The 20653-nt window shown below is 31.6% G+C and overlaps 3 protein-coding genes and 1 non-coding gene across 5 annotated transcripts; 1 reads left to right on the top strand and 3 right to left on the bottom strand.

Annotated features, from left to right (window-relative positions):
* Positions 1-48: 48 nt before the first annotated feature.
* Positions 49-3987, bottom strand: LOC105964977 (agamous-like MADS-box protein AGL66). Its single transcript, XM_088821159.1, has 11 exons — positions 3789-3987; positions 3605-3658; positions 3486-3504; positions 3295-3350; positions 2743-2770; positions 2570-2631; positions 1511-1610; positions 1291-1344; positions 1033-1178; positions 531-672; positions 49-283 (listed from the first exon to the last, which is right to left on the bottom strand). The coding sequence occupies exons 1-11, from the start codon at positions 3971-3973 to the stop codon at positions 176-178; spliced, it is 954 nt and encodes a 317-aa protein (XP_088677285.1). The 5' UTR covers positions 3974-3987; the 3' UTR covers positions 49-175.
* A 1824-nt stretch (positions 3988-5811) lies between these two features.
* TRNAM-CAU (transfer RNA methionine (anticodon CAU)) lies at positions 5812-5896 on the top strand. Its single transcript is given in 2 exon segments — positions 5812-5849; positions 5861-5896. It is a non-coding gene; the product is annotated as a tRNA-Met (tRNA).
* Positions 5897-9052: 3156 nt separating this feature from the next.
* LOC105964979 (Heavy metal transport/detoxification superfamily protein) lies at positions 9053-10476 on the bottom strand. The gene is made up of 2 exons (XM_088822525.1): positions 10109-10476; positions 9053-9530 (listed from the first exon to the last, which is right to left on the bottom strand). The coding sequence occupies exons 1-2, from the start codon at positions 10263-10265 to the stop codon at positions 9193-9195; spliced, it is 495 nt and encodes a 164-aa protein (XP_088678651.1). The 5' UTR covers positions 10266-10476; the 3' UTR covers positions 9053-9192.
* A 4059-nt stretch (positions 10477-14535) lies between these two features.
* LOC105965195 (Eukaryotic aspartyl protease family protein) lies at positions 14536-20147 on the bottom strand. 2 transcript variants are annotated; one of them, XM_012989720.2, is made up of 10 exons: positions 19530-20147; positions 18587-18725; positions 17759-18003; positions 17448-17675; positions 17220-17358; positions 17072-17142; positions 16087-16186; positions 15511-15571; positions 15203-15274; positions 14536-15068 (listed from the first exon to the last, which is right to left on the bottom strand). In XM_012989720.2, exons 1-10 carry the CDS (start codon positions 19856-19858, stop codon positions 14860-14862), a joined length of 1593 nt encoding a protein of 530 aa, XP_012845174.2. In that variant the 5' UTR covers positions 19859-20147; the 3' UTR covers positions 14536-14859. The 2 variants fall into 2 exon arrangements, with proteins under 2 accessions (XP_012845174.2, XP_088678652.1); XM_088822526.1 differs by having other exon boundaries at positions 17759-18038; positions 19530-20134.
* Between the last annotated feature and the right edge of the window lie 506 nt (positions 20148-20653).

Here is a 20653-nt window from a genome sequence, read left to right on the forward strand (position 1 = left end):
AAAAACTGTGAAAATACAAAATTGTTTTTCAAAACAATAGTATATATATGCACAGCTAAAATATCATTTATATTTAAAATGTAAAACAAATTATTGTATATGTATTTCGAATAATTGCATTATTGGACTAATTATTAATTCTTTTAAAAAAATATATATTTATAAATTTTATTAATTATAGATGAAGTTCACTTGATGGCATCTGGTGGTGGCTTTGTGCTGCTAAGAACATAGTTTCTTGGTCTAGTATTGAAGTAAGGCCTGTCGATCCATCCAATACGCCCTGCGATAAAAATAAAAAAACGCGCGTAATAAAATAAATTAGACGACCTTTTATATATGTAATAAAATGTGTACATAACATAATTTTTATTGCATGGAATATAATTTATTTCTGACTTATAATTGCTTTTAGGTTATGTTTTTGTAACATTCTTCAGACATTGTATATGCAGTTGGTGTGAGTGTTTATATAAGTAACTTATAAATTAGTTTAGGCAACAAATATAAATAGTGTAAAATACGAGGACCTTTGTGAAAGAACTCGAGCTTTCTTGGGGCATTAGAGAAGTATAGAGATCCTTCGAGGAATGGAACTCCTCGATAATTTGAGCATTCTCGTTTCCACTTGTTTGGGAGACGGATTCGTAAATCGTTGGCGATGAGAGCTTCCTGAAATTACGAGCGAACAATTTTTTTTGATTAATTAATACATACACCGAATACAACTTAATTCAAGATTTTAGTTTATATATATAAGTATGACTATATGTATGTGTAAATATGAATGATAAATGTCTATAACAAAAATTACATGTGCTAATTATTATACGAGAGTTTATTGCATTTAGCACCCCGTGTTTATTTGAACTGTCAAAAAACTCCTCATTTTATAAATATTAGCAAATTTCCCCCCAAAACAAACCATTTAGGGAGTTTTACGCTAAAAAAAGTGCATCGTAGGGGGTGCTTTGTTAAGATTTATAATTATACAGGGGCACTAAATGCAATAAACTCTGTATTAACATTTACCTTAGAGTACCAGAGCATTCATCAGAGCCAAAATTCATATTATCCACGTTGCTTAACTCGATTCCATGATCATCGTCGTTCTCGAGTAAAGTTTCTGCTCCTTGTGCTTGTGCTTCAGTTATATACTGGACAACTGTATTTATTTGCTTTTTGTAAAAATATTACGAAAAAATTAAACATTAATTATATTGTTTTATCGAATAAATTACGCAATAATATTCGATTAATTATATGTTATTTTATTTGTTTTATTACTACCTGTATAGTGTCCTGATAACTTGAATGCTGCTCCACTTTGCTGAGGAGGATTCTCTGAAATTAAACGTTAAGTCGAGGCGAATTTTTCGATAAACGAAAATTAAATAACTAAACAGATTAAAGTTGATATATAGTTTGTATTTCTATAATAATAATAATAATAAAAAAAATGAACTAACCAACCAAACAAGGCCTTAAGTATTTCGATTCTTTTTATTACCTTTCTTTGCGTAACTCGGCGTAATGCTTCGACAAGCGTGAATTCGCACTTCTGAAATTCGCTTAGAGACGTAAACTTGTCTGAATCTGGTTCAAATAACCTTAAAGATGAAACATTCTTGTTACTAATTATGATATTTCATTTTAGGGTAAAATTACACCTATATCCCTAAGGTATACTAAAATAACTTTAAGGTCCTTGTGGTATTGGTAATTACAATCACACTCCTGAAACAATTAACGGAGCCAAGATTTCATGTCCTGAGGACCGATATGCACTATATTTGTTTCCCGCAGGTCCGTTAATGTTAGCATAGACGAAAATTTATAAATCTTATAGAAAATAATAAGAATTTAAGAACTGTTAGGAGAGTCATAGCTCTATGTTGTCTCCACCACTGCCTGAAACTAATAGTACGTTAGAACCCTAACGGAATAACTTATCCAATGCATTATTGTGTTGGGATTTCTAACAATGTTTCAAGAGGTGATTGTAATTACCGATACTATAGAGACATTAAAGTTATTTTAGCATACCTCAGGGGTCTAGGTGTAATTTATCCTTAATTTTATTTGTTTCTATTTTATATTATGGGTAAATTACAACCACCCCTAGATGTATGGTCAAATTATGGAAAAAAAAACCCTCTTGTTTGAGTAATTTCAACTACCCATCAACTATAAATCTTCTTACACGTCTACTCTTACGGTGTCAAATTTAGTGTAATCTTCTAGATTATATGGAATATTCTCAATTTTGTACCCATTTTGTCCCATTCGGGCTCCACATTTTGAAGCAAGATGATCATAAAATATGTTTTGTTGGCTTGTAAATATCAGATTGTGGTGCATCAGAAACTGCATTTTTTCACAAAACGAGTATAAACTAGAGAACATTCCATAGAATCTAAATGATTATGTTGAATTTGACACCATAAGGGTGGACGTGCGAGAAAATTCATAGTTGAGAGGATAATTATAATTATTCAAAGACGAGGGGGTTTTTCGTAATTTTAGCATACCTCCATGATGGTTGTAATTTACTAATTCTTTTTAGTACCTAAGCTGATTTACAGCATTGTCAAGTTGATCTTGCAAATCATGAATCTCTTTCTGTATTTCCTGAAAAAGAAAATAAAATTTTATAATGGTAAAAAAAATATTAAAAAAGATTTAAAAAAAAATTGAGTTGCTAATTAAAATCTTCTCTTACAGAGAACAATGTTGTTTTACCTCAGTATCAGAGCCAGGAGTTGCAGGACTGTTCCAAATCATTAAATGTTATTATCCAAAATAAATAAATAAAATCCTCAAAAAGAAAAATGGTAAATTACTGTTATTCTCGAGGTAAGGTCAAATTACAAAAAAAACTCCTTATATTTGGATAATTACAATTTACAACCACCCCTCAACTATAAATTATTTTACACGTTCATCCTAGGAGTGTCAAATTTAGTAGAATCTTTTAGATTATGTGGAATATTCTCCAGTTTGTACTCGTTTTACTCCATTCGAGCTTCACATATTGAAACAAGATGATCATAAGATGTATGGCTTGTAAATATCAATGGTGCATCAGAAACTGCATTTCTACATAAAATGAGTACAAACTAGAGAATATTCAACGGATACTAAAAGATTCTATTGAATTTGACACTACAAGAGTGGACGCGTAAGAAGATTCCTAGTTAAGGGGTGATTGTAATTACCCAAACATGAAGGGATTTTTCGTAATTTGACCTTACTTCAGGGGTGGACGTAAATTACCCATATATATACACACACCTTTGCATAGCAGCATCCTTTTCAGTTTTGATTTTCATTAAAGTGTTCACTATTTGCTGCATCAATTTGTATCATATGAATATCAATACAATTAACAAAATAAACGTTTTATTTCATATATATATATATATATATATATATATATATATATATATATATATATATATATATATATATATATATCAACTTACCTCTCTATTTGGTATAATCCTGCATTTTTCAAAAATAGTAATCAAGTTACATAAAAGTGTACAAAATAATCAATACAAAATTTAAGATAATAGTAAAAAAAAAAGAAAAAAAAAATTACCCTCCTCTATCACGATCGGAGAGATTAATGTATCGATAAATCACATCCTCGACTCTACCAGCATCAAAACAACAACAATACATATATTTAATCAATCAAAAATCTTCCAAATAACATGACTAAAAATTCTCAAATAAAATTATAAAAAAAAAAAAAAAAAAAAACGACACGGTTTTGATATTACCTTTTCCTACCGGAGAAATGGCTTAGACGGCCCGAAGGAGAGAGCATGATCAAAGTTAAATCAATGTCACAAAGGACAGCTATTTCGTACGCCTTTTTTATTAGACCATATCTACGTTTCGAGAATGTCACCTGTCGATTAGTCGTGTTTTCGATTTTCTTGATCGGAAGCTTACTTCTTCCCATTTTCTTTTTTTTATTTTTTTCGCAATGTATCTATAACAAGATCAAGAACGAGAATTTCATAGGATTGTTTTTTGGGGAGTACGAGGTTTTTGGTTTGGCAAAAGGAGAGAAATAAATTGTGAAAAATAATATATATGTATTAGTTAGATGAAATTAAAGAAAGGATGGTATGAAGAATAGGTCATGGTTGGACAAGTTTGTTTTGGTTACTAACAACTTTTTTTTTTTTTTTTTTTTTTTTAATTAACAATTTATCACCACAAAAGAAACAATGGTTTGGATTAAATTAAACGAGATACACTGCTTCATTATCATGTAATTTCTAGGAGAAATTAATACATATAGTTCACTAATTAAAGAGATCATATCATAAGAAAAAAAAAATTATTTTTAATTATATAAGAAAAAATAAATTATGACAATAAATGATATATGCCTTGTCTGATATATGAATTCGGCCCAATAAATTCAATAAGATCCATCTGGATTTCTAAAATAAATAAAAGCCCGTAATTGGGACTTGTATTAATTGATCCAGCTAGAAGGTCCAATTGTTTAGAAATTATTTTTTCAATTTTATATGTTTTAAATAAATATTATATTTTTTGAAAGAATCGTAAAAACCTCCGTCGGCACCAAGTTTCGTCTAGAGAGATTTGATGAAATCTATCCCTTGATTGTATTTCGTAAACCTCTTGTTCTTATCGAGTGAAAGAAGATCTCGTTTGTCCTTAATTAATTATATATTTGTGTGATCGTTGTAGAAATTCAAATTCATTTTCCCTCCATGCATAGTATTCATACATATATTAGGGTTCTATTGTATTAATGTGTGCAATTGTTTTGTCCAATCGAGTTTCTTAATCCGACTGAGAATTTGTGTTGATTTGAGATTGATTTTTAAGATGCATATTCCGAATCAGAAAATTAGTTAGCTGTCGTTGATCCAGTAGTTCACAGAGACTATCAATCTCCACCGATCTTATCCTACCCAATAAGATTTACGATTCGAGCATGTGACTAGTGACAAGAACAAATTAAATTCCAAAAGAAAGAGACAAAAAAATTAATCATCACTCATCCAATGAGACTTGTAAAAACCGTTGAATTGAAAATGATATGAATCCTATCTTAAATTACTTGGGACCAAAAGTATAAATATCCTAAATATGTAGGGTTTGTCTCTCAAATAAACGAGGCTAAGTCCTACTTGATCAATCGAGAACGACATATTTAACATTAGCGTCATGCATAATATTTTCTTCCAAGAGTTGAATGGATTTATTATATATGAGACCAACTAACCAACTAATGGACTATGTAATTCGATATATGGGAAATTAGATACTACACCTGATTAGTTATACTTGATGAATTTGAACTGCAGATCTACACATAATCACACACACACACACATACTTATGTATATGTGTACTTGTGGGTAGTTATTTAACATAATTTACGATTCAAATACACTCGATGTAAATAACCTGGTGTGGAATTTAACATATATTTGTGTGGTGGGGGGATGACAACAACCCTCTTCAACTCCTTATCATAAACCAATATCAAAACATTATTATAATAATAATGTTTTATATACACATTCAACGGACTCATAAATCAACTTAGCTATATTCTAGTGTGAGGCAAAAGAAGTTAGAAATCATTTTAGCTACTATATTCTAGCGTGGTGCAAAAAAACTCAAAATCATCTTAGCCACTATTCTAGGTGGGGCGAAAAAAAAAAATAATCTTGTTTTTTAGAATGCAACTGGGCAATGATTTATCTTGTACGTGTAGAGGTGATATACAAAATGTTTCGGTTCGATGTACAAGGGGTGGTGGCGCAGTTGGCTAGCGCGTAGGTCTCATAGCTTCTGAGTGATCCTGAGGTCGAGAGTTCGAGCCTCTCTCACCCCATATCTTTTTTTTTTTTTTTATTTTGTCCCTTCTGCAAAGAGTGGTCCAGTGAGCGTATGTCAGTTGGTCCAGCTTCGAGATCAATGGTCGATAGGTCAAGCTTGTCATACATAGTTAGCTTACTGTCGTTGATTGCGGGTTCCTTCATTATTAAAAAAAAAAAAAGATTTTTCGGTTGGAGCAAAAAATTCTAACAGATGAATTTAAAGTTTGTATACGCTACCAATTGTCCTAAAAACAATTGTTGTCATAAAATGCGAAAGACCCTAGCCTTATAACCACTTGTGTAGGACCCCAGATGTTACCAATTTTCCTAAAACCAATTGGAGTAACGTAATACACAAACTCTAACCTTATAGTGCATTCAGCATACACAAACGTCAACGGCATTCGATTGTGGGCCGCCCATATCAGGGCCTCCCCCATATGGACAATTGTTGCAAATCCATGCTAACAAAGTTTATAGTAGTTTTTCGATTTGTTTGAAGTAGACTTATTATATCCGGTGTTTTCCTAAAATCAATTGGAGTAACGTAATACACAAACTCTCTAACCTTATAGTGCATTCAACATACACAAACGTCAACGGCATTCGATTGTAGGCCGCCCATATCAGGGCCTCCCCCATATGGACAATTGCTGCAATTCCATGCTAACAAAGTTTATAGTAGTTTTTCGATTTGTTTGAGGTAGACTTCTTATATCCGGAGGGTCCCAAGTTTCGGGTTCGATTACGGTGTCTTCCTATTAGTAACAATCCTGCAAATTAGTGAAACCTAAACCCGAAACCCTAGAAACCCTAAATCCGAATCCCTAAACCTGAAACATAAAACTTGAAACGTAGCATCATACTTACTAAGAAATTCACTTGTAAACACCTAGGAAGAAAGAAAGGTGAGGGCATCCACCGACTTGTTCTTTACTTTTTTTTACATGCTACTTTCTTTTGCAAATTAAATATTCTTCAAACTGAAAAAAAAAAAGGGGAATGCTTTATTTGCAATATGCTTTGTTTTTCTTACATGACTTTCTTCTTTTTGGAGCCTCAAGTATTCAATTACAAACGTTGTAAGAAGATTTCGAATGTAGAATATGTGAACGTGTGCAAAGGTTTCTCATTCAGTTTGAATTTTTTTATTTTTTTTTATATATAAGTATATATTTGAAAAGGTATAGAAAATATAAATTGTCGGTGACCCGGATGAAATTCGTTTTGAAAAGTATGTCCATATAAAATGTGGGACGATTCCAAATTTAAATTTGAAAAGGTAATATCATATAGAAGTGATGATCTTATAATAGATGTTACACTAATGTAATATTTACACACATTCACGCATGTTCATAGTAGAAAGACCATACTAGAAAACTATAGATAGATTCTACATTGGGGCATCTTTTCATTTGTTTTTTAACAGAGACTGCTACCCTCATCGGGTGTCGTTCTTCTAAAAAATTATCGTCAGTATAGAAAAAAATCTCTTAATTTACGATTTTTAATAACTTCGTTTTCATTTTAATTAGAAAGTGATATATAATAAAATTAAAATACATTTTTCATTAATATTAATTATCTCTTAGTCGTTTAGGCCCAAGATGTGACTTCATTAGTCTCAATCATTGAAAAACATTGGACCATAATTGCTCATAAGTCAGTACCAAAAGGGTCCACTAATTAAATTGTGGGCACATCAACAATCCATTTTAAAATAATTATTGCTTTGAATAAAATAAATATGTATTCAATATAATATTTCACTTTAAAATGTAAAGGGCTAAATACACTTTGCACCCTTAAACTATAGGGGTGGTAACACTTACCCCCTTAAAGTTACAAATGTAACACTTACCCCCCTCATTAATGAATTTAATGATAAAACTTTAACTTTGAATGATGTGGCATTTTTTCTTCCCAAATTGTCCTTCTAGCTATTATATTGATGCATATATAATAAAATAGTTTCAATAATATTTCAAAAACTAAAATTTATAAAATATAATAATTATTAAAAAAATATTTTGATTTATGTTTAACTCCACATTTTAATTACTATATACCCTAATATAAATAAAAATCTCAATATTTTAAAAAATATATAAAATACGTTAAACATTCGCGAGAAAAAAATATTCAAGACTTAAATGGCCAAGTTTTTTATAATAATTATTGATTTGAAAATTTATTTAAGTTACTTAAATATAAATTTTAATAAAATAATATTTAAATATTTAGACGTTTAAATTATAATTTCTTATTAACTTTTGAATACATTTTGTGATTCTCCAAGTAAAAAGTGAGATGATTATATTAGAGTCATATACGCATTAAAATAACTATATAAACTATAAAATTATACTTAAAATTCGAATAATCGTTAACTTTTTATTAGCTACAAATGAACACAAGGTAAAACAAAAATAAACTAAAATTCATTTTTTTCATTCATTGATTTACAATATTGAAATAATAAAATTAAGTTTTGGCAAATTTGCCGAATTTTTTATTATTACATATTCATTATTTATTTAATGGCTAGAAGGACAATTTGGGAAGAAAAAATGCCACATCATTCAAAGTCAAAGTTATACCTTAAAATTCATTAATGAGGGGGGTAAGTGTTATATTTGTAACTTTAAGGGGTAAGTGTTACCACCCTTATAGTTTAAGGGTGCAAACTCCCAAATGTAAATAATATATTAATTAATTGATCATTTTGTAATCCAAATTTGCACTTCTTATTCATGAAATAGTTCATACATTATTAATACTCAAAAAAATAATTATAGGATAGAGAACTAGTGGGAAGGGCATTATAGCCATAATGTATATATTTTCCCAGATGCATGTATATTTATGAACTTTTCTTAATATATAAAGCTATTTAATTTAAAACATATAGTGAATTAAATACTCCATCTGTAGTTAAATATGTGTCGTTTTTTCACATTGGCACAAGTTTTAACAATCTCAATTAATAAATATATCTTGATTTTAGAAAAATAGATATTGATAGATTAAAATACCCTTGTTTACTAATTATTGCAAAAATAGTGTTGGATAGTTAATAAGCGTATAATTGAAAAATATATCGCTAATACAGCATTAAAATTGTAAAGTGACTGATAATATAAAGAGAAAAAATAGTCTAAAAAAAGACAATAAAAGAAAAGCTTAGAATAGAATAAATATATAGATAATAATCATACATTAATTACTTAATTAGTGGTACTAAAACAAAACTAATCATCATCTTAATTTATTATTACAACAACAACAAAAATAAAATATTATATTATTACATGATAGAGCATGCATTTGGGTTGTCATCACTGAACATACCAATGTAGGGGTCCTCATTAAATTTAGTGGAACTAACTAATGAAGTATTATTATTATTATTAATATTATTTTGTGAATAATAATAATTATCTGATTTTCTGACAAATCCAGGTGGCGCTTTCTTGTCATAGGACTGAGGAGCATAGGGCTGCGCCACCAAGTTATACGGCACATACGGCCATATCTCCGCCTTCTTTCCGGTTGATTTTGCCTTCTTCAATACTTTGCTTTGCTCCACAAATCCTGTTACAGTTACTTTCTGTTGCTTCCTATTTATCTCCACTGTTTTCACTCCTGCAAATATATACATATGTATGAGCTAATAGTACAGACCTCCCTGTATTGTTTTTAATTGCCGAAAAATCCCTTGTGTTAAAAAAAATTAACAAGAAGCCCCCCGTGTTGTGTTTTTTAAAGCACACCTGTCCTTATTTCGAAAATTATTGTTGACTTATACGAAATGACGAAGTTACCAAACAAGTTTAGCAAGAAGCCCCCGTGTTGTGTTTTTTAAGCACAACAACGTTCTTATTTCGAAATTTATTGTTGGCTTATATAAAATGACCAAATTACCCTTACAAACGAAATATTCAAAAAAAATAGAGGGTATTTTTGACTTTTCAAGTCAAAAGATACACTCCTCTCAGAATCCGCACGTGCATCACACGATAAGTTGTTAGGGATGTTTTTGGGTTCGACTATTTTTCATAGGGGTGTTCTTGCTAATTTTTTTAAAACACGGGTTTTTTAGAAATTAGAGATTACACAGGGGTAGATTTTGGAAAAAAAAAAAAAAAACCCATATAATTTTTTTTTATAAATTGAATAAAATGATGGATTAATATTAATCATATATGTAAAACTATTATTACCAGTTAAAGAAGACAAGGCATTCTTGACTTTAAGCTCACAGCCATCACAATCCATTCTGACTTTTAAGTTGACTGTCTGAAACTGCTTCTTCTTCTTGTGTTTGTGTCCATTGTTCATCAGCTCAGATATATACTCTAGTGTACCTGTTACACCCATTATTAATTAATTATTATGCAAAAATCACTTCTCAACTTCTTGAAAAGTTATAAGCTGATTATAACTTTTCTTGATTTATTAAGCTGGTTTTGAAATTCTTCTGCTCACAGCTTACTTCTTTATATAGACATATATATTTCTGCTGCAGGGGTAAAGGGATGAATTATGGGGGAAAGGGGGGTGTGGGCCCCCCTCAAGATGCAGCACTTTTCTAAACATGCATAATTTAACTTTTGTTGTATAATATGAAAGGAAAATAAAGCAAAGTTTTTTAAAGTGTCAAAATAGTGAAAATTTATGGTTATATTTATGAGTTTTTTTTTTGGCATTTTAAAATGCTTGAATTGAATTTCTTCATAATAAAGAATTGAATAATAGTAATTAATATTGTTCGAAAAGTATGTTGCCGCGACAATTATTGTCAGATTAAACTCTGTGTTAAAGTGAAGTCCCTTTGAAATAGAATTCGTTGGTATACCAACTAATTTTTTTTTGTAATTGTACGTAATAAAGTTTATAAGTTCTTGTATTTTATCGACATATACAAGCCAAATATGTTAAATACTTCTTTGCACTTATCTTGAATAATGTATATCTAACAAGTTCGGGTTTTTGGTGTTTCAGGTTTCGGATTTTCAGATTTCGAGTTTCGGATTTCGGGTTTCAGTTTTAGTTTCAATTTCAGTTTCAGTTTCGATTTCTCCAAACTAGTTTAGTCACGGTCGAAATTGAGTCGTGTAATCTAGACCCTCAAAAATGAAATATAGATATTTAATTTGGTAAATACAATACAAAATTTGACCATTGAAAATGTGGAATACAATTTCAAGATTTAGCACCGAATAGAATTAAATATTAATAAGAAGGTGAGTTTGTTGAAAATAATGGTACAACAATACCGCTGCACCATAAATAAATAAAAAGAATACAACCACCAATAATTGAGAGAGTAGCACCCACGTCTAGGAGACAGACACGTGGCGAGATCTCAAGCGTAGTGTCGAATCCAACGGTGGGGATTAAAATGAGATGGGAAATTATATAAAGTTGGGTTACTGAAAATAAATGAGTTGGTACAAAGGCGTGTTTGGTTCCTTTGCGAGTTGTTATATCTTTCTGTTATGGGCTCTGAAATTTTTGGATCTAAGAATGTTTGTTATATATAGAGGTGACCAATAATTAATTAAATATTATTTTTCTATATTTTTTTTGAAGAATTAAATATTCTTTATAATTTAATGAAATGCAATTTGCAACCGACATAGCTAATAATTTCAAAACAGAAATGACCTGAGAAATGTTGTTAATGATTAGGTGATGTTTGTGAAAGTTTATTTAAAAGCAGAAGTTAGTAGTTGTGAGTTAAGTATTTGATATTTAAAAGTTGGTGGTATTTATAAATTAACTGGAAAAATCAACTAAAATAGAAAAAAATACAGGTAGGTGATGTTTGCAAAAGTTTTTAGAAACAACTTTTGAGTTTTTTTTTTTTTTTGCTCATAATTTGTTTTAGGTATTTGCAAAATTAACTTTTGCTTTTATTTATCTTAAAATAAGTTGTTCTAAGTTGTTTTTTTTAAAAGCACACAAACACCCCAACTTAAACACTTAATGCTCAATTAACCCACAATTACTAACTTATACTTTTGAATAAGCTTTTGCAAACACGACTGTACATAGGTGCTTTTAGAAATATAGTTTAAAGCAGTTGCAAACACCTAAAAACAGATTATAAGCAGGAAAAAAAAACTCATAATCTATTTATAAAAACTTATACAAACACCAACTTAATTCAACTAGTGCCAAACACAATTTTAAATTTGAACACATCTTAAGAAATTAATACAAGAAATATAATACTATAAGTGTGTGTGTGTGTGTGTGTGTGTGTTTTGGCCCCTAAATTTAGGTGGTCACATTATTATTCCAAATTGACTAAACCAAATCAATGTAGTGGGGCCATTGTACAAACATTTTGCTAAATAATCCAAATTTGGAGTACGATAAAACTATGGGTACCCCTTTCTAATTAACTATTTTCTAATGTCATATCGTGTCGTTTCCTATTTGTACTTTTCTTTTGAATCAATTTATAACACCAATTATTGATTAAAAAAAATTAAAAGTTAACAATTATAATTTATAGTACATTAATTAAATGAAATTAGAGATGTACCAAGAATTGCATTTTCTTAATGGTGTTGTTTTCTATAGGTTTTATTATGGACAATGACTCCTACTTTTGCTTTATCATATTGATAATTAATAATTTAATATTGTTTTTTTTTAATGAAGGAATCCGCAGCCAAAATTATATTCTCGTATAATAATTTGCAAACCATACGAGAGACGTAAACTAACACTAAGTTAACTATTTGCGACAAACTCGGCCTAGTGACTGTTGGTAACGAAATTCAAATTTGGGATAATTAATATAAGTTCACTTGCTCCAACAATTAGTTCATCCCTTGCAAGACCATTTCGTCAATTTTCATATCATAAATCAAGAGTTTCAACAGTATATAAGAAATATGCAGCAAAATGTATGAATTAAGGTAATGTTACGAATTTTAGTTTTAATTGAGAAAGATATTTAACTAATCCGCTGTAGCACTCTGGCAAAAAGAAAAAAGAAAAAATCTGAAATTGTGGAAACCGCCTTGTTCTAGGCGGTTTCTGAAATTGGGCGAGTTACGTGATGTTAACTCGCTCAGTTCTAAGCGAATTTGTCCTACTCTTTTCGAATTCGATTTTTTTTTTTTTTTTTTAAATTCCTCAAGTTGGAGCTTTTGTCAAGTCGTCGCCTCGTTGAGTCCACGAATCGGCTCAGTTTTATTTACCAGCCCTATTCAGAATTAGACTTATTTTAAAATTATTGTCCTCATCCAAATTGCCATATTTATTGGATATTTATATCATTAATTGAGATAGATTTTCAATAAATCCGCTGTAGCACTTTGGCAAATGCCTTTCAAATCGCTCGGATATGCATTCCGGGTTCGAATCCCGGCAGCGGAATTAAAATTTTAATTTTCCTGCTTACATCCAAGACGTACGCCAATTCTAGGCGAATTTTTTGCAAATTTGGAATTTTTTTTTCTTTTTTATTCTTCAAGTTGGAATTTTTCAAGTCGGCTCATCTAGTTCAGAGTGATTGGCTCAGTTTTTTTACCATCCCTACTCCAAATTAACTTATTTTAAAATTATTGTGATAGTTTCTAAATAGGTCACTTTTTCTTTAGGTTTGTAAATAGCAAAAAGTGGAGATAGCTTTTGGGGATTTGTGCCAAATCCAATACTCAAAAAGCTAATCATCCACTCTTTTATCAATCCCTTATAATAAGAATAATAATGCCTTTACTTTTCCTCATTTGTCTTCACTTGTACTTCACCACACCGCCCAAAAACCCTCAAAATAAAGAAAACTAATTAATAATCTATTACATAACCAATTCATTCTTACAAAATTAATTAATGTATTTATTTACTATTATGAAAATCACAATTCTTTAACTCTTAATAATAAAAGATTGCATGACCTTAAATCTTAGGATAATTGGCACTTTGCCCCCAAACTATAGTGGCTTTTGCACGTTACCCTTGGACTAAATCTTTTTACAAAATTTCACCTGCAAATTTTGCTCAATTTTCACCGGAATCACTCCCAAATGCGTTGCACGTGAGATTTAGGAGGGTACAGTCGTCAATTCAATCACACGTGTGCGCATGGGGTGTTATTCCGGTGAAAATTGAATAGAAACCGCCAATTTAGACCGTGCAAGCGTTTCATGAGTTGAAGTGAAATTTTGTAAAAAAATTAGTTCAGGGGGTAATGTGCAAAAGCCACTATAGTTCGGGGGGGCAAAGTGCCAATTACCCTGAATCTTAATATATAATAGTACCAACATCAGGCGTCACAAGAAAATGTTCCAGTTACAAGACAACATGAGAAACCAGGCTGTCATTTTGGACTAATATGCTGAATCAAATATATTTATAATAATAATAGCAAATTAATAAAAGCATGGGGGGCACAAATAAAACATAAAAAAATAATAGTGCTTCCTTAATTGAGAATACATCTGCTACAAAAGAAAGCTAGTTAGGTAAACAAGAATCTCCTTAATTTGCAACACAAATAAAAAATACCTACATTTATTTAATTACTACTCAGTCCTAGTCAAGCATAAACAAAGGGGGCTATGGCCCCCCGTAGCATTACGTTGGCTGCTTTGCTCCGCCTAGCTACTCAAGGGTTCGTAAATAAATATTGCGATAAGTCGCCCTCGCGAAAATGCATAAAAATGTATAATATATTTGTACATTACAAAATTGAGGAATATAACATATGTCCCTATGAAACGAGTCGAGGAGATAATTACGATTACATACAACATAGAACTCTATGTATTATCACACACCACCCTAACTCGTAGCCTAAAAAAAACAGAAAGGATGGTGACCGGTAAATGCATGCGAAAAACAAAAATAAATGGCCGAGACTACAATAAAAAAAAGAAAAAAAAAAAAAAAAAAAAAAAAAAAAAAAAAACTAGATAATGGAAATTTACATGTAAACGGAAGGATAAGATTTTTAATTAATAAAAGAGATGTGCACCGTGAGCAGTAACAAGAAAGAGTTCGCCAAAAACGAGAGGCGGCATTTGGCTGAGGATTTGGAAGGCGTCCTTCCGGCAACTGCAGGAGCGACTGCATGACCGTTTGGCGAACTCTGCTGCTCTGTCGTCGGCAGTGAATTTGGTGAATTTCCGTTTGCCGATGGATTTAATGGCTCTTCTTGACCTGAAAATAATTCACAAATATTTATATTTGTGTATGTATAAATACATATAAGTATACTTATGTGCGTGTGGTGTGTGTGCTTGTGCGTGTATTTAGCTCAGTAAGGCAGAGTATTTAGTGACTCGGATACTGACAATTTGAACGCGACCAGCCCAGCTTGAAATTTTCTCTATCGAATACGATTTTGTATCCCGTCATGAAATTCTCTGCAATAAAAAATCATAAAAGATTAGTTTTTTTTTTACGCACAAGACAAGAAAAACAGAGCATTCTGTCAATGCTGATATATTGAAATTTGCGTTTAAATGTATATATATATATATATATATATATATATATATATATATATATATATATATATATATATATTTATGAAGGGCATAGAATTCGTGGCTGCTCGTTAAAAAGTTAGAAATTCAATTAAATGCTAATATGTACTTACGTCCAATCGTGCCAACGTCTCCGTCAGTGGGCTGAATTGCTAAACAAAATCCAACAGCACCCTGTACACAAATGTCACTATTAATAGGTTTCGAATTTTTGCATCGGAAATTTCATCTTACACGTAAAAACATGCAAGAAAACACGTATTGATTCATCATCTCGTATAATTGAATTCAATGCCACAGATTATGACTCAATCTCAAACAGGCAAACTATTCTCCAATACAATCTCATTTTAATGATGAAGAATGAGCATTTCAATTATTTTAAAAGTCGATTTTCACAAAATTAATACAAATGGGAAACGGAATCTTCAACAAGATGCCGTTGATAAGTGAAAAAGAAGACGAGCCTTTCGAAATTCTGATATTTTTTTGTCTTCTCTTCAAATATTTAGAACATCAAGCACTCGCCGTTCAAATACCATAGCTTAGTAAAGTTTTTTTGGAAGCGATTACTTTAAAATCGAAACTTCACGTAATTCTGAGGCACGAAAAGCATTAAAATAAACCACAAACGAGATATAAAATAATAGTGCCTTTATGAAACAAAAGTAGGGGTTAAAATCACAAACCTGAGTGCCGTAGATGACAAAAACAGGATTGCTGACCACAAAAGTGTTGGATGCTCCAAACTTAAGAGTCAAAGAAGGAATCTTAGGCACTCCATGAGAACTGTCAACCATAAAAGAATTAATTAAAGCAATTAAATAAAATGATCAATTGGTTTAAATTAGGGGTGAAAATCGGATTGGAAGTAGCACTTTTGGAAAAATAATTGATTTTTTTGGGAAGTGAAAAAGTAATTCCGATTACGTTCGGAAAATTTGAAGAAATTGGAAATCGGAATTTTGAAAATTGAATTGGAACGGAAAATCTTGTTCCAAAATCGAAAACTTTTGGATATGAATCCGGAATTTGGACCAATTTTAGTTAATAAAATACTCCCACCTTCCCATTTTTATTGTCGTTTTATGCTAATTCATACATATTAAGAAAACTAATAAATGTGCATGGATTCTAGAAAAATCATAATAAAATGACTAAAAAACCACTTTCATAAATTCTTGACCATTAATTCTCTTAAGAATAGTAAGGGCATAATTGAGAAAAGCACAATAAATACTTCATTGGAATCCTGAGGTGACAATTATTTTGAAATTAAAAAAATTCTCTAGAAAGACAAATAAAATGGGAAGGAGGGAGTACATAGTAATTTCGATGTTATAAGGGTAATTTTCGACAACAAATTAGAATTTTCGGAATTATTTTTAGAAATCAAAATCGGATCGGAAATCACAGTCTCATATATATTCCAATTCCATTAAAAAAAATCGGAAAATTCGGCAATCATAAAATTCAGCAATCGAAATTTTCGGATCAAATGAAAAATATTGTTTCATAATTGGAAAATTCGGGAAAACCGGCAATTGTAATTTCTGGTTTCAAATGAAAAATATTGTTCCAAAATCGGAAAATTTTGGATTGGAATTGGTAAAAGTCGGATATCTGTTCCAATTTTCACCCCTATTTAGAAACACAGCCAAAAAGAACACATACCTGGACTTGTAGCAATATTGCCATGGGTATCCTTGAAACATAGATTTCGAAGCATTTACTTGTCTGTCAAACTGTAATTAAAACAGTAACTCAAAACAAATTCACTATTTCTACAGCAGATATAGTACGAACGAGGAAAATAATATACCTCGTCCACCACTTTTCCATATACTTGATCTGGAAGAAACGTGAACGAAGTCCCACTATCAACCAGAATTTTGAAGCTCGTTTTATCAAGACAAGAACTCCCAACGCAGCACTCATCCACTCCAACAATATAAGTTAAACTGCAACAAATGAATCAACCATACCTATCTTTCAATGCACAGACCAAAAATAAAATGTAGCAGTTAATCATTAGAAATTAAATGTTTACTTTTTGCCGTCCAGGGGCAAAAACGGCGTAGTTTGTTGTTCAGCTATTCCCTGGTCACCAAAGAATAGCCTCCCAGAATCATCTTCATTAAAACATAACGAAAACGAGTTCTTAATATAACCAGCTTTCGCGAGAAAACTCGGCACAGAAATTTCTCCAAGTCCAAGACCCAAAAGACCATCGGGCGCAACTCCATTCAAGTAACCACCAGTTTGTTTACTACCACATCTAAAATAGAAAAATATTCCATTATGGTAGTTCTTGGCATTTAAAAAAAATTAATAGTAATAATAAAAAAAAAAATAACAAACCCGATAATTACTGGAGCTTTTACGGATTTGTTGGATGCATCAGAATGATGACCTGGCACGAGATGAAGAACGTCTTCGACTAGAAAACCGGACGTTGAGGTATCGTCTGAGTAGTAGTTAATGGTGTATGGACATTGTTGTTTAGGATTTGGACAACTTAGGCCTAGTTCACATAGGTGATGGCTGCAAGAAAGAGACTTGCTTGTGCTGGAGGAAGAAGGGCTGTACTCGTTGAGATCTTTATCCTGCATAATAGATGCCCCAAAAAACAAGGGAGCACCTGAAAATCAATTGTTTGAAAATAAGTGATAAACATGTTTCTAATTAATTAGAAATTTATAGTTGTCCCGTAAATGCATAAAAGTTTATCATAAAACGATACAAAGCTCTAAGCAATTCACCTGAAAACCCCACTAAATTTAAGCATTTAAAGCTTCAAATGATCTCCGAGATTTACCAAAAATGTAAAAACATGGCACATATATTAGCTTTTCATAGTTACTGACATACAGACCCCATTGCGAAACAAAGAAAATGTTTTATCCCTAACAAGAAATTCTGCAAAATGCAAAACATTTGAGTTTGAAAAGCTCGTGTAAGAAAAATCAAATTCTTTCTACCAAGAATGAGGTTGAAACTGAAAATAAGCATAAACCCGTCAATTTACATATAACGGCAAAAATAGTTTCTCCCAAAATTACACGGGTTCAACGAAATAACACAACATGCGGCAACATGGAAACAGAAATGCAAAGAACCAAACCACTTTGATTTTATTTATTTTTATTCAAAAAAAAAATCAGATCATTGGATAAAATGGCTGCATACCAGGCTGCTGTAATAACTGGAAGACAAAGGTGCACATTGAACACAATCACAGGGAACCCAAAATAGATCACTTCCAGCATCCAATGCCACAAGAAAAGATGCTTTCGGTGTAGCTATGTCGATCCACATGTAATGTAGCCTGTTTGAAATAAAATTAGTGCCACTTGCCTTAACATCGAAACAAAGACTTACAAAAATCACGAATATATACAGATTACAGACAGAATCAGGTTTCTTTCAATCCGCAGACTTCTCGTAATTACTATCAACGTTGTGCCTAGTGGCTAAAATGAATGCACCATTTGCTATTATTCATGATAGGCACAGAAAAAATCGGAATCATAAATATATATGCTATATTTAGTATTACGTTTGACGTGACGTAAAGAAAATGAGAGAGGTACACATGCCTTATTCATGAAGAAATTGCATTTGGTATGCCGTCAAATCAGAACTAGATTTGATTACCGAAGGAAAGTAACCCTTTAGCAATATTACATTGTTCGATCAAAGGCAACGTGACATAACCGAGATGCCCATTTGGCATGTTCATGAGCAGACGATGTTTCTTTTGATTGCATAATTTGATGAACTTTCAGCAAAACAGTGGGTTTATCTATGCAGTAAGTTCGTATGAATAAATTGCAGGCCAGCGAATTCTATCGATTTTACAGTTCAAAATATCAGTTGCTTTCGATAATTCAATTTTATGTTCAACAATTTAATAGAACAAAGTTCGAAAAATTAAACAGGAAATTAGGGTTACTAAAGAATCATTGACAGGTTACACTAGAGTTTCCCATCAAATCACATGGAGAGAGAGAGAGAGAGAGAGAGAGAGAGAGAGAGAGAGAGAGAGAGAGAGAGAGAGAGAGAGAGAGAGAGAGAGAGAGAGAGAGAGAGAGAGAGAGAGAGAGAGAGAGAGATTAGATTAGATTACTACCATCCGAAGTCATTTCCAAGAGGAATCGTGGCGCTGCCCTCAGAAGGGTAGAGAAATTGGAACTGAGGGTTCAGCTTAAGCGTCTGCCGCTGCACATCGCTGCTCAACAGCCGCCGGTAAAATTCAAAGCTCCGCCGCTCCGGCCAAAAACCACCTCCACCACCAGCAGCTACCTGAGCTCCATTCTTCAAATCCCTAAAAACTCTATGCGCCCTAGCTTCATCCGAGAATCTATGCACCACTCTCGCAGAATAAACAATCGGCTCCACAAATCCACCCTTAACGCACACAACAAACAACAAACCCAGCAAAATTAACCGAATCTCCATTAACAGAAGGAGATCGGAGTAAAGTGAAAGCTCAAGTACCCCAGTGGAAGTCTATATCGGTGTATGTATGTATATGTACTCTACTTTAATTTGGTACTTATCAAATGTAATTAAGAGAGACAAAGAGACAAAGCCAATGCTTATGTCTTCGGAGAGACTAGAGAGAGAGATAGAGAGAGAGAGAGATAAACTGCACCGGTGAATGAAGAGAGAGAAAGTAGCTTGAGGAAGAAGAGAGAGAGAGAGATCAGGGATGGGTGTCCGGAACTTTGCACCGAAAAGGGAAAGTAAGGCTAATTACTTAATTAAATTAAATTAAATTTTAATTTAATTTAATACCAACCATAAAGATCTAAAATTAATTAGCCTACAATGGTCAACCTATGATTAGGGAAAGTCAAATAGAGTCTAGTATGTTTGTGAAGACTATCAAATCAATACCATGAGTAATATGAGTCTTCCCAATTTAAAAGTCATGTGATTAACTACAATATTAATTGTTGGGTTTTTTTTTTTTCTAATTGTAAACGAATTTTGTTATGTACATAGATTCGATATGCTTTATTCAATCATATCCAATCGTATATATTATGTGTACGCAATAATATATACATGTCGCACTTATGTGCAAGAACTCGTAAATTATACAGGAGGTGTAAATTATATTGGGCAAGTTATATGTGGTGTTTATGTTGGCGGCAGATTTCTCACGAGGAGTGTTGAGGAAATCCGTCAAGATGTGAGATAAATATTGAAAAATATTTATTTCTATGTTATTATTTTGGAAAATTATTT

The sequence above is a fragment of the Erythranthe guttata genome, chromosome 8 (assembly GCF_056151865.1).
Source record: "Erythranthe guttata isolate IM_541 chromosome 8, IM_541, whole genome shotgun sequence".
Classification (NCBI taxonomy): Eukaryota; Viridiplantae; Streptophyta; class Magnoliopsida; order Lamiales; family Phrymaceae; genus Erythranthe; species Erythranthe guttata.